Source organism: Carassius gibelio, chromosome B20 (genome assembly GCF_023724105.1).
Source record: "Carassius gibelio isolate Cgi1373 ecotype wild population from Czech Republic chromosome B20, carGib1.2-hapl.c, whole genome shotgun sequence".
Lineage (NCBI taxonomy): Eukaryota > Metazoa > Chordata > Actinopteri > Cypriniformes > Cyprinidae > Carassius > Carassius gibelio.
The window spans coordinates 16,258,624-16,274,077 of record NC_068415.1 but is presented as its reverse complement, the minus strand read 5'-3'; the positions used below and the strand labels follow the sequence as shown (position 1 = coordinate 16,274,077).

At 36.3% G+C, this 15,454-nt stretch overlaps 1 protein-coding gene across 1 annotated transcript in view; it reads right to left on the bottom strand.

Moving 5' to 3' along the window:
• Positions 1–15,454, bottom strand: part of kcnh5a (potassium voltage-gated channel, subfamily H (eag-related), member 5a) — a 75,884-nt gene that overhangs the window by 57,282 nt on the left and 3,148 nt on the right. Inside the window, exons 2-4 of the mRNA XM_052585677.1 lie at positions 6,726–6,849; positions 4,404–4,510; positions 2,554–2,682 (exon numbers count right to left, since the gene is read on the bottom strand). Coding sequence (XP_052441637.1) covers positions 2,554–2,682; positions 4,404–4,510; positions 6,726–6,849 — 360 coding nt within the window. The remainder of the gene's footprint in view (positions 1–2,553; positions 2,683–4,403; positions 4,511–6,725; positions 6,850–15,454) is intronic.

The window sequence follows — 15,454 nt, the reverse complement described above, 5'->3', positions numbered from 1 at the left end:
GAATGAAGTTCTGGGGAAGATCTCGATTATACAACTAATTACAAAATACCTGTGATGCAAATAACATTAAAAGCTTCACTAGCTACGCACAATGCATGCAATGCTTTACCTTAAAAACAATAGTAGAAGCCAAAGCCTGGTATAAAAGGAACCGTCCGATAAAACTGTTTTAATCAAAAACAGTAATATTGTGAAATAGTATTACAATTTAAAATACATTTGTTTAACTGAATATAGTTTAAAAATGCAATTTATTCATGTGATGAAAAAGCTGCATTTTCAGCAGCCATTACTCCAGTCTTCAGTGTCACATGAACCTTCAGAAATCATTTTAATATGCTTACATGATACTGACTCTTCGACCCTAGGAAAGAGCCCACTTATACAATCTCTTAAATCATATAGCAGATGCTGTATAGCCCATCATTCTCTTTCCAGGGTAAGGTCATCAATCATGATTTAAATACATACTTTCACTACTGGAGGAACCTTATAAAGTACATCTTCTAATTTATTGCCAATACAGCTGAGGTCAAAGTTCAAAGATCTCAATGCAGGCATTCCATACCTGATTCTGCACTCTCTCATCAGTAAATGCAAAGGAGCTATTCATGAAGCAATACTGAATACACACCTGGCGCGTGACGTTTAACAAATGCCCCTTTAGAACAACAGATATCATATTTACCTAACAACAAGCTCAAGCGACTTGTCAAGCTATAAATAATCGGATTGTGCTGTTAATATTTATTAGTGCATCAAGGGTCAGAAGCATAGATTAACATTTTGATGAGGCAAATAGTCCTTCATTTAGAAAGTAGTCACTGTAAGTGATTTGAATGCCTGATAGATGCTTAAGAAAGTTTGTGGTTCAGTGTGTGGCGATGAGCAGCTTATATTCTCAACACGGGCATTACTAAGGCTCATCTATGTCAAAATGTGAGCACCTGTGATGCATAATTTTTTATATTCATAAATATTTAACAAAAGTTATATGGATAAGTATAGCCAGTAGAATTTTGGCTATTCAACAGCGAGAAAATCGCTGTGTTTTCATTGACATTTTCATACCAAATACCATGTGACTGTAACTGCCAAAGAATGGAGATAACTATTCAAGCACTAAAGTTATATTTCGGGTTCGTTATTGGCATCAACGGTTCCTTGAAGAACCTTTCACATCCATGCACTTCTAAAAGTGAAGGTTCTAAGAGGGTGTTTTCACTGTGATGCCACAGAAGAATCATTTTTGGTTCCCCCAACAACGTTTCAGCTAACATTTCTTAAAAGAAACATTTTAGTGCGAATAACATTTTACAAATCTACAGAAGTTTTTCCACTATAAAGAACCATTTGTGAAAAGGTTCCATGAATGTTAAAGGTTCTTCATGAAGAACATACTATTTTATTTTAAGAGCCACAAAATGTTGTTTTTAGTGAGAAAAGGTTCTTTGGATTATCAAAATGCTTATCAAAACTTTTATATTACTTATTTTAAGAACTATTAGTTACACTTTATTTTAAGGTGTCCTTGTTACAGTGTATTTATACATTTAAGTGCTGAGTAATATTACTTTCTGTATGGTTAGGGTTAGGATTAGGGTTTGGCTTAGGGTTACTTGCATGAAATTAAGCATAATTTTTTGTTATTATAATAGTAAGTACATGTAACATGTAACAATGACACTAAAATAAAGTGTTTAAAAAATGTTTTTTCTATGGCACTGTTGTAAAAATCCACCTTTTGAAACCTTTACCTTCAATAGCATTTGCTACCACAGCTGCCACTAAATGCAGAATGGTTTAATTTCAAAACTACCAGTTCATCTGATAGTCTTTCCATCTGATAGGCTGTTTTATCTGCTAGAGAGTGATACTCCCTGAACTCACTTCCTGTCGCTCAGCACACACCCACTGACAAGAGTCTCAGTTGGGCACAGGTGCCATGCCACAAAGTGACAGCAGCTGCCATCAAGTCTCTGAGGGGAAATTTCAAATGTGTGTGTGTGTGTGTGTGTGTGTGTGTGTGTGTGTGTGTGTGTGTGTGTGTGTGTGTGTGTGTGTCTTTAAAAAGCTCCGGTGTGGGCAAGGATCACTGTCAAAGGACAAGTGCTTCAGTTTAGCAGTGGCACAAGCTGACAAGGAAAATAGCCACTGGTTTATATGAGAACGAGAGAGAGAGAAAAGTAGAAACGGAGAGTAAATGGTGGGAAAAGTAGGATCTGACAATGCCCATCAATCATAAATGCACATATAGTCTATACAAGTAACCTCCACGACTAACTGCAGTGATGCCCATAAGCAACACTCTCCAACATAAAGTGACAGCTTGTCGCTCTCAGTATACTAGCATGTGCTATTGGGCCAAGCAGGCTGCAACACACAAGCATCCCCAGTATAAAGTTATTCTGTTAATGAATAAATCTGATTGGATTTATTCACATGCGCTATATCCACATAAAAAAATGCACCTGTAATTCAAGTTTGTGTGTATGTGAGTTAATCTCATTTTTTACCACAAGGCTGATAAATGCAACACGCAAGAATTCTTACCTCTGGTGGTCTCATCTTCAATGGGCTGCTTGAAGACAGTGATGTCCTTAAAAGTGCAGAGGAACAGGACCACCTTGTCGTTCTCATTCCTGATGGGGGCCACCTGCATGTAGAGCCACACAGGGGTTCCTGACAGCACCAGATGAACACAACGAGAGAGGAGAGAGGGCGGGATGAAAGGAAAGGAAAGGAAAGTATGAAAAATGGTACGTAAAAAGAAGCGAATTAGGGATTCAAAAGAAGTCATGACCAGGAGGATAAAAGACATGGATGAAAAAGATGAGAATGATGAGGGAAAGGGAAAGTGACAGAGAGGTTAAAGGAAGGGGAGCAGTAGAATACATGATAATGAGATTATGGTGGCGAATAAAGATTGCAGGAGAAAGATGGGAATTGAGAAAAAAGAGGGAGACAGGAAGATCACTGAGACCAAGGTTCTCGCTTCACCCATATGATAAATATACTGTGTAACCCGTGTGCCTAATGGGTCATTACATCTGAGCTTAACAGTACAGCTTTATCTTACAGAGGCTACATGAGGAGATTTATCTTTATAGTAGCTGCATTAGAAAAATTCAAGAGCAGACAGGATGCAATTGTGTCCGAAATGCAAGATGCCTTGAGGTGTAAATAATCAAATAACTCATCAAAGAAGGTATTTTTCTGGGATGGGAATGAGTAGCCGATGATAAGACATGATCATGAATTACGTGACTGTTAACAGAATCTGGATAAGGAGAGTAAGGGAATAAGAAGAGAGCGTGTGCACACACACACAGACACGACTCATCAGCTAAACCGAGTGCAACTGAATGGAACAGAACACAGGTTTTTCCAGACTTTCTGAAATAACAGTTTTTAACTCATTAAAGTGTATTGTCACACTGTTGATCTTAATTGTCATTAACGTCAGACTGTATGAACAGCCAAGACATACATAAGAAGATCTGTCTGGAATTTCCCATCATCAATCTGTAATGCGTTTTGTGATGGTGAGCTGCATTTACATGCGGAATTGAATTAGTGACTAGCAAAGAAAACAATCTTCAGTGTTAATTTTGATAATGGCTTGTATTGAAAAGAAAATAGAAATAAATGAAGATGATTTGTGAGGAGCAAATGGTGTTTAGTTGTTGTCGCTCATCAGATTCTGTGCTCTTATTGGTACTTAAAAGTTGATCGCAATGGTCTAAATGAGTCATAAAAACGGACACTTTCTGCTGGCTGTATTGACTGTCATGCGGTTTGCAAATGAAGTGGATAAGTGAATTTTTAATGTTACAACCAGACACACTTTTCAATGAGCATGTGCTGCTTTATACAGTGACTGTATTTAAAAGACAAAAGTTTCCAAATAAGCCTATATTCTCTGAATACCAATAAAAAAGGGGTCTATATTTTTTTAACCAGTTTTATATTGATTAACAACACAATATAACATATTTATTACAGCTGTGGATCATTGAGGTTAGTACACAGTATTAAGAATCAAGGGGATGTAAACATTCGAACTATTTGATTTTTATGAATTCAAATATTATTTTCTCTTGTGGACTATATGCAAACATATTTTATGTGAAATATCTTATTCAGGCCGGTTACTTAATAAAAATCAACATGCATTTTGAATGACCCCTCTTACTTCGGTCAAATAATTAACATTTTGCAGATTCTGAAAGGGGGATGTAAACATTTGTCCTCAACTGTGTATCAGACAGAAAAATGGAACAACAGTTTTTAAAAATCATTTTCATTAATTTCAGGAAATGGACACAATTGCATCTCTGTACTTTCACTTTCCTGCTTGATGCAACAGGCACAGCTAAACAATCGTAGCTGGGAATACTCACTATTCTTCTTATAGAGCAGCACTTCAAAGCAATTGGACTCATAGTTATCAAAGGTCTGTCTGACTTTGTCTATTGTCTTCTTGTCTGTCAGTTCGCCGTACATGAAACTGCCGGGGGGACAGAGAGACAAAGGATGAAAAGTCAAAAAAGGTTGTGAGAGAAGTGGGTGGAAAAGGGAGAAACAGGTGATGAAAATGAGCAAGACAAAGAGAGCAGAAAAAGAGAGTTAGAGGAGAGCGCACACCTGTGTGGCACACACATCTGCCCAGCAAACTCTAGCTTGTCTTTCACTGTCAGTTAATTCACAGAGTGTGCACAAGGGGGAGTGGCTGATGACACGGGCTGTCAGTTACTGCAGCCGCTCTATTTAACATGCGGAGGCTGGACAAACAGTAGACACTCAACCACAGTTCCGATATGCTCTGCCCTTAAGGTTATGTAAAAGGAAGGAAATATCACATTTGAAACAGTTTAGGAGAGCAGCAAAAGACAAGATATTCTTGTGTTTTTAGCAACTGAAGTTCTCGTAAATGTTTGCAAATAAGGTAGCGACACTGGGATTCAAACGTCTAAGACCACATTGTACAAATTTGGAAAATAAACGTGCATCATATAAAAAAAAATGACAAATTGGTTTCAGACTTTTGGATAATACAATTTAATAATGATAACAGACAAGATATTCATTAAATTCTTTAACATTTTATAAAATAAAAATTTGATTTAAAAAAAATGAAAGACAAAAATGTTTATTACATAATGACTAAGCTGCAGATTTTAGAATAGACACAAGGAAGAGGTAAGACGTAGGATGAGTGAGGTGGACCTTTTATGCAGTATATATTCCCATTTTTTCAATTTCATGACAATATTACAATCTAAATGTGGTATATATATATATATATATATATATATATATATATATATATATATATATATATATATATAATTTATTATTTTTTATTTTATTTTATTTTTTCTGGTCACACTTTATTTTAAGGTCCAATACCCACTATTAACTAACTATTAACTAGAACTTTTGCATTAATTCTAAAGTCCTAATTTGCTGCTAATTAATAGTTAGTGAGGTATTTGTTATGTTTAAGTATTGGGCAGGATTTGAGATGTAGAATATGGTCATGCAGAATATCTAGCAAAGAGCCAATATGCTAGTATTATGCACACTAATAATAAGCAACTAGTCCCTATACTAAAGTGTTTTCATATTTCTTTAATTTAGCTCTTTTTTCCATCATTTCAAATCATGTTAAAACCAAAGGAGGTTATACGTTACAGAGTTCTCAAACTTTTTCCTTTCTCTATCTTTCTCATCTATTGTCCATTTCTTTCTTAAGTGGACACTGGAGGACAATGCTCCACACGTAAGTCTTGTAATGTAGCAATTTTAGCAAATTACTAGGACTGGGTGACTTTGCAATCTCTTTAGCATTGTGTTAAATCCCCCAGTTTCCTTTTAAAGATTTTATTTGTTTTGCATCTTACTATCACTTCCATAAAACTAAAAATACACTGGGTAATTATGGTGCATTTGAGTTTTGTGGCCCTAAGCTACTCAGAGATTTTTAGTATCAAATCCTCATCCTTATTGCTTTACCTGACAAAGGCCTGAATCAATCTGGAGTCATATTACAGTCCGTAGGTAGATCCATATCAATGCATGTAGGTAGAGCCAAATCGCTGCAGTTGGTATTTCTGTTTCTACTCTAATGACTGGCACCTCACTGAGCGCATTTAGCACTAACAAGGTGTTCAGTGATGGCTCAGGAGAAATGCACTTTCTGATTGGCTAAATAGCGCATGCAGATTCTACTATGGCTCAACACAGCTGAACTGATGTGAGAAGTGTGCTTTAGCATCATTGCCAACTCAAGCAGAGTGAGAAAATGACACTTCTGTCCCTAACACTTAACCAAATCATTAGCGAAACATCCTCACTTGTCTGATGGTTGAAACTTGAATGAATAGCGGTCAGTTCTCACTTGAGAAACATAGAAAACAAAATTAAACGATCAAAATCTGTCCTTCCTCTACTTCATATTCTGCATTGCATCAGTTTAATAGATTCAGCTTCTGTTATCTGAGCATAATCCCTCTGGAAATGTTTGTGAGGCTTCGTTTTCAGATCCAAAATAATGTAATTCTGTGAAAACACGTAATTTAGTTATGATGCACACTAATGCGTTTTTGGATCCTGCATGCCTTAGCCAGAAAAGTTGTTAATATAAATTTAAATCACATCACTGCCTGTCCCTGAGTACTGAATGAGGACAGGGTGAAAAAGACAGATGGAGAGCCACTCACCTGCAGGTGCTGCTCTTCTGCATGACCTCTGCCCTGTGGTATCCAGACAGCTTGCAGAATCCGTCATTACTGTAAACTATAGGCCACTCCACGATTTGAGCGTTCCCCAACAAGAAACTTGTCTCTGCAATCAAAAATAAGAGAACACTTTCATAAATGTTCATTATAACCATAAATGTTCATGATAAGTAGTGTACATATTTAGTGTTCACATTATTGTCTGGCACATCAGTTTAACCCACTAGTATGGAATCAAAGAAACACTTTCTTTGGCTTATCAGACCTTAAAATAGGCATTTATGTAGATGTTTTCTTGGAAGCCTAAGCTCTCAGAAGCATAATTTATGAGAACAAACAGAACCGCTGTAGGGAAGAAAGAGAGGCAATCACATGCTATAGTAACATTACCCAGTACAGCATTTTCTCCATTGATGCTTTTCGAAATGTTTGCAAGCAACATTAAAATATTTTCTAAGTCAAGACATTCCTCTTCTGTTTATATATACACACCATTCATCAAAAGTTCAGGTTTGGTAAGTTTTTTTTAAGTAATCTTGGCTGTGTTTATTTGATAAAAAATACAGTAAATCAAGAAACATTGTGAAATATTATTGCAATTAAAATAACTTTTTTTTCTATTTCAGCCTATTTTAAAATTAAATGTATTCTTTTTTTATAAAATGAATAGAATTTTCTAGAGTCCTTCAGAAATCATTCTCATATGTTGATTTGCTAACATTATTTTTTATTATATATGTTGAAAACTTTGTGCTGCTTAATATTTCTGTTAGGTTAAACCATGATACTTTTATTTGGAATCTAAATATTTTGTAACATTATAAAAGTCTTTGCTGATATTGTTACTTTTAATACAATGCACCTTTGCGGAATAAAAGTATTAAAACATATATATATATAGCCCCAAGCTTTTGAACAGCAGTGTATATATACATCTTATTTATCAATACATTTGCTAAATATACTAACTACAAAACAATATGTGGTGCATGACTAAATCTGCAAATCAACTATTTATGCTTACAAATAAACTGCATTAGTTTCTGTAATTTGTGTGACTGCAAAATAAAATAATGAATTAAATAATAATATAACTATAAAATTAAACAGCACATATTGCATTTAGTCTGATCATCTTAAATGATCAGATACCTTTTTTCCAAAGGTTAAACACTTCCCTTGCAGTGGCAATTTGTTGAAAAGAAAAAAGACTCAAGTTTCAAGCCCTAATTTGTACTCCATTTGTGGAAACTGCCTTAATAAGTTCATTCTTCCATTTGACAAATTAAATTCCAATGCAGTCTTTACATCAATGTAATTGATACACAGTGGTCTAGCCATAGGAGGTGGGTTAAAGACCTGAACGTTTTTCCTGCCATTAAAAAGATTAAGCCATCCTTTCTAGTCTTCATTAGTGTTAAAGTGAGGCTAAAGCCAGCTGACTTCAGCCTCTCGACGCAGGTATAAAAATAGCAAGGCAAAGAGAACATTACAGCACCGGAAACAAATCAAGGCACAAATTGTTACAGAAATGTCTGTGGCAATACAAAACCTTACACAACCTGAATCATCTTTGCTCTCTCACACACACATTTATAATGCGACAGAGCTCCAGTTTTCTCTGGACACATGCAGTCCCCCCTGAGGAAAGAGAAAGGGAGAGAGAGAGACAATGTGGCATTTGACACAACCATTAAAAAAGGTGGCCACTTCTCCCCTTCATTGAATAGTCTCCATTATTTCTCCTCCTCCTCTTTCAGTTTGCCTCCACAGGACTGGCTGAAAGGAGAAGCGTAAAGGATAAAGTGAAGTCTTGTCCCCTTGAGGAAGGAGAGTTGAGACTCATTACAGCGGTCTCCATGCCATGGCCCCTGCCCTCGGATCAGGGGCCAATTGCGAGGAAGTGCTCCCTGAGGATGCAAAAGACCTAGATCCTGTTCGAAGATCGGGGCTCGATGATATCATAATCATGCAATGCTCTGTCACTGATGATATATCGCATTCTTAGCCAAGACAGCACGTTCAGACTAATAAAGTCTCTGCTAAGAAGTCAAGCATTAATAACTAATATGGAAAAAGAGTTCAGGCGAGTGGAGTAGGACTGTGTACAGTCACATCCACAGCATAACCACAATACAGGAGAATCTATGCGAGGAACGAAGATAGATTATAGAAAAATATTTCTATACGATTATAGAAAAAATTTCATTTTTTCTTCAGTTTTCATTATTTTTAATGGAGCACCTAAAGCAACATAGTGATGGGGGGGAGGGTTGTATTTCCATGCTTTGTGTTTGCTTGTAACAGGGCTATTACAGTTAATAAAAATAAAAATAAAACCAAAACTATATGAATAAAATGTTACTTGAACAATTTTGTTTTGTTTTAACCGAAATAAAATTACATACACAGATTATATACACAGATAAATACATATACAAATAGTAATTTGTTGTACTAAAATAATAAATTATATACACAGATATATACATATACAAATAGTAATTTGTTGTACTAAAATTATTAAAACTTAAGCTGAAATAAAAATTTGAAACTATACACTATAGACAAAAATTAAAGGCAAAACTCATTAAAATACTGACTAATCATATATTTATAAACCAAAACGCAATATTTTAATACAACCTAAACTAAAATTTAATTGGAAATGGAAAATATGAAAAATAAAACTATCTCAAAACATTAATAAAAGTTATTAGTATATGAGTGATCCTAAAATAACGCTGGATCACAAAAGCATAAACATTTTTGCTTTTCCATCAAGTTTTCAATCTGTTATTACTAGGTTTAGCGTTTCAGATTTTTATTTGTTAAAGGCCTGTCAAAGTTAATTCATTAACTGGTAGAATTTCATAAGTGTATGAATAAATTTCCCAGCACGGTCTTATGGTATTGTTCTCAATAGTAGCATGTGGGCATGTTTTAAAGGCTTTAAGCTATATGTATATATAAACTTAACAGTAATTTGTGGCCTTTTTATTTTTTTGCATTTACAGTTTAGGCCATGAAAATTTATTTTAATGCAGTTCTTCCCAGTTATGTTTTTATTTCAGTTAAAAGAACACTAGCAGCAATAATGAGATAAAATATTTATTTAGAATTTAGAACTTATATGAACAAAAATTGGTGAAACATTCTTCAAAATATTTTTTTAGCAACACCTTTCAGAATTCAAAGCCTGCTTTATAAAGCAAAGCAATACACAGACAGCAGATCCACCTCAAGGCAAAAAGAGCTTCCATTTCAGAGGCCAGAAGAGGACACAGCTGTTTTGTCTGGCAGCATGTAAAATCAATGGAATATTGAGACTAGAAAGACTTTAATCTTTATAATCTCACTTGAGGCAAATTAACACTCGGGCTTACCTGTGTCTCTCTTGAATTGCTCTTGTTGTTTTTAAGAGCAGCTCATGTCAGCTGATGCAGACTTTAAATAGCTCAAGTGGTTGTAACATGCACATTGATCACACTTCCAGATCCACGTGAAGCCTAAGGCAGTCCGTCAGCACTTCATGTGTATTATGGGATGCTGCCGAAAGCTTATTGTGTAAATGGTGAATAAGAGGCATATTGACAGCGATGAAAGACTTAGTGATGTGCGTGCCAACCCCACATGGGAGGCCAGCAGACAGCTGCTAGGCTGCTCTCCTCAATTCCACAGCAGCGTGTTTACTGAAAAAACATCTCACATAAGCACTCACATGAACACCTTTACATATATACACATTGCTTTCTTGTCCCTTTACTTTCCCACTCACACAAACCCATGAAATAGCTGCATCTTTTTTGTATGTTGTAAAACACGTCAAAGGAACATAATAAAATGCACTATTAAAGAAATTATGAAAGTTAAAAATCAAGCCAACATGATGTATTGAGGGTTCCGTTTCCCCAAAAAATTGTCAAAGACAGCAAAGCCCAAAACAATACACTATCCAAACATTTTATCCATGCTGCAATGCATGATGGGAGCTTGTAAGTCAGCAACATTGTTCAATATAAATCTGTTTGTTCTGACGACTCTCTCAGGCTAGTAGCGAAAACATTCAGGGGGAGAATTATTGGTCTTGCCTGTGTTTTTATCAGTCGGAAACCTCCTGCTCTCAAGAAGCCCATACAGAAGTGACTTAAACTGTAAGTCATCGACTGGCCGCTATGGGAATCAATCCCATAGACTCCCCATGTTAAAGGGTTAGTTCACCGAAATATGAAAATTATATCATTATTGACTCACCCTCGTGTCGTTCCAAACCTGTAAGACCTCCGTTCATATTTGGAACACAGTTTAAGATATTTTAAATTTAGTCAGAGAGCTTTCTGTCCCTCCATTGAAACTGTGTGTACGGTATACTGTCCATGGTTAGAAAGGTAATAAAAACATCATCAAAGTAGTCCATGTGACATCAGAGGGTCAGTTAGAAATTTTTGAAGCATCGAAAATAATTTTTGGTCCAAAAATAGCAAAAACTACGACTTTATTCAACATTGTCTTCTCTTCCGGGTCTGTTGTGAGTTCAAAACACAGCAGTTTAGTGATATCTGGTTTGCGAACGAATCACTCGATGTAACCGGATCTTCTTGAACCAGTTCACCAAATCGAACTGAATCGTTTGAAACGGTTCACGTCTCCAATACGCATTAATCCACAAATGACTTAAGCTGTTAACTTTTTTTAACGTGGCTGACACTCCCTCTGAGTTAAAACAAACCAATATCCCGGAGTAATTCATTTACTCAAACAGTACACTGACTGAACTGCTGTGAAGAGAGAACTGAAGATGAACACTGAGCCGAGCCAGATAACGAACAAAAGAACCGTTTCTGTCGGAGTCTGATTCGAGAACCAAGGAGCTGATGATACTGCGCATGTGTGATTCAGTGTGAAGCAGATCGTCACACAGAGCGCCTGAACCGAACTGATTCTTTTGGTGACTGATTCTGAACTGATTCTGCGCTAATGTTATGAGCCCAGGTAAACCGAAGGCTTGAATCAAGGGCAATCATCGCAAATGATGGCATTACTTTGAGCGCAAAAGAACCGGTGAACCGTTTTTTTCTACCGGTTTATTGAATCGAACTTTCCAGAAGAAACGGTTCGCGGAAAAGAACCGAACTTCCCATCACTACTGGTGATCTGAAAACCAATGCAACCGGTTCTTGACTCAAGAATGAGTCAATATTTTGTTCGTTATCTGGCTCGACTATGTGTTCATCTTCAGTTCTTTCTTCACAGCAGTTTGCATTACTGTTTGAATAAATGAATTTCTCGAACCGAGACGCGAACCGTTTCAAATGATTCAGTTCAATTTGGTGAACTGGTTCAGGAAGATCCGGTTACATCGAATGATTTGTTCGCAAACCGGATATCACTAAACTGTAGTTTTTTGAACTCGCTCACAACAAACACGGAAGAGAAGACAATGCTGAATTAAGTCATAGTTTTTGCTATTTTTGGACCAAAATGTATTATCGATGCTGACCCTCTGATGTCACATGGACTACTGTGAAGATGTTTTTATTAAACCATGGACAGTACACCGTACACACACTTTTAATGGAGGGATAGAAAGCTCTCGGACTAAATCTAAAATAGATTAAAATGTGTACTGAAGATGAACGGAGGTCTTACGGGTTTGGAAACGACATGAGAGTTATTAATGTCATAATTTTCACTTTTGGATGAACTATCCCTTTAAAATCCCCAACTTTACAACAGAAAAACATGTTTACAGCCTGGGTCAAAAAATTATTTTGGTCTATTTAGCATATTTTGCCCTTCATGACAACCGTGAGGGGGATAAAAAATTGTATTAAGCCTTAAATATCTGAATAATTAAGGGCGCGGCCACTTGAGTCACAGGTGGATTGCAGCTGCTGTTACCGCTGTCAAACTAAGTGGGCGTGGTTTCAGCGACCAGCTCCCACCTCTTTGCCCATTTTCGATTATCCAGAAGTGACGCTCGGTGATGCGCTGCCAAGATGACGACGGCTGCTCCGCCCACTTTTGGCTTCAAAAACGCTCTTTGGTAACTATGGGTGACGTCACAGACACTATGTCCAAGTTTTTATACAGTCTATGGTTTTTATGTATTCAAAGTCATTCAAATTTCTTAAAAGGCTGGAAAAAATTATATTCCTTTGCATTTGCAACACAGAGAGACAGGCCATGATTCGATTCAAAATTTTCAGGTTTGACAAAAGAGAGAAGTAGATTTATAAATCGCTGATTATTAAACCCTGTGCGGAGGAGTCTCTGCTGTCAGACAATTTGTGACCTTTTCTCTGGCTCCATCGCCTCTCGCTGTCTTTCTTTATCTCTCTATAATTCTCTATTCAATTACTGCGTGACACTTTGTGTGTGTCAGCATTTGACTCCATTACTTCCAGCAAGAGGAGAGATGTCCACAGCATGTGCATTAGGAAATAACCACTGCCAATCTCCGGCTGAAGGTCCTGCCTTAAGCAAACAGCTTTGAGGATAGTTGTCGATTCAGTCTCAAGCACACAATTTCGAAATTCCAATAGAGAAGGTTCAGACAGGGGCAAACAAACTTTGAGATTTCCTGAGGGCCAATATGTCACCTTTAATAAAACACAGTTGTCCAAACTGTCAAAGGTTTGCTTCAGATTCAAAATTGCTAATTTTATTATTATTAAATGCTGTGAAAACATCTTGCCATGCTGACATCTTGCTGCCTTGCTGGATCATGTCCAAAGGCTATTCAGGTAGGAAACCCCAATCTCGTGACTCTTTCATTGCTTTACCAATTTTTATTTTTTTCCTTTAATTTATACTTTTTTCAGAAAAGATGCCTTAAATTTATTAAAAGTGACAGTAAAGACATTTATAGTCCAAAAGCTTTCTATTTTCTGAAAAATAGTTCTATAGTTTCCACAAAAATATTAAGCAGCACAACTGGTTTCAGAACAACTTTCAACAAGTAAATGTTTCTTGAGCATCTAATCCGCATATTGTAAGAATTTTTTAAGGATCATGTTACACTGAAGACTGGAACAATGTCATTACAGGCATTTTACAATATATATTCACACTAAAAACAGTTGTTTAAAATTGCAATTATATTTCACAGTATTATAAAAAATAATCACTAAAATCTTGTTGAGAAAAAAAAAAGTCGAATTGGAAGTGACCGCAAATGAGTATTTTTATATAGCTTTTAAATAGAGCATTTTATAATACTTTATGCTGCTTTTTTGGTTCTCAGTATATTTAATCCCCATATAATTTACTGGGTATATTCTAAACAGTTATTGTAAATCTCATTTTGTCTTCCTCAGGTCAATATTTGGAATGGCCTTTTTTTTTAACCTTTTTTAGTTTTAGATGCATGCTAATTCACTGTAGTCTCCATCAGCAATCAAAACATTTTCATACAGCTATGAAAACACAGAGATGGTACAGACCCACAAATACATGGAAATCTATAAAACAGCAGACTGGACTGGACTGACAACACAGCAATGCTGTATGTAGCAGAAAGACCAGAGAAGCCTAAACTTTCTGAGGAGGAAGTCAGAGACGTTCTACAAATCTTCTAGGTTAGAAAAGAAGATGGAGGTGCAACTGGAGCCTGTTACAAACAAATCCCCAATGTAAACGCTCCCTTCAGTAGGTCTGGTGCCATTAGGAGGTACGAAGTGTCTTTCCTGCACTCATCTGCATGTTACTTCTGGCGGTCGCTGCAGTGAGAAGTAATGACATTGAACAAGCACAAACATTCTATTTTTGGAACCATTAACATAATGCATTCATTTTTTTTCTGTGTATGTGATGCTATTGCATTGTATGTGTTTTTGCACTGTCTATGTGGAAGTATGTTGGTGCACCTGCTTCTCGGTGAAAGGATGACTACAGGGAAAGTGGAAGAAGAAACAGATCCTATTAAGATAAACCTATATTTACACCGAGTGCACCATTCTTCATGCCTGTGATCTTTGTGAAAACAGTTTTCTGTTGGCCATTACGATCCTAAGCATGTTAAAAAAACAGACTATTTTCATCTTAGATAACAGATACCAATTCCCTTTGATAGTGAACACAAAACACAACCAGCTCTCTGTTCTCGTAAACTGTGGTGAACGTAAGATAGCACTTTCATTACATTAGTGGCTTTCTAATCTGCATTCATATCTCCTCACATGCTTTTCTTTCTTCTTATTTTTATTTTTTTGTTCCTCTGGCACTAGTCTTATGATCTCCTTAATGCTATTTGTGCTATTGTGATGCGTGTTTCTTTCAAAAGTTTCATTTTACCACACAAACTCTACTTTATAAATTTTATACTCAGAACTCTCATACTTAAATGCAGTTACAGTATAGCTGTCCTCAATATCAAAAAGAGCTTTTGAAATAATTTAATTTCCCAGGCAGTGAGAACCCTGCTGTCATTGATTAGCCAAACATCAAGCTAGCTACAAAGAGCTTCTTCAGCACATTAAAACTCAGCCCAGTTGTTTCTCTACTTACATAAGAAAATTGGCCGGAAATGTGCAGTGCTTTTGCTGTTCTAACAATGATATGTAAAGGTAAAATGCTTTATGAAAGTTGACTTTGTTTACCCCCCAGCTGTTTGTTTCGATTCCCCTAAGTGGGCTGGAAAAACTCAAACAAACTCTGCTGTCTGCAAACAAAGCAGAAGACCTACAGAGAGGTGTTGGGTTGTAAATGAG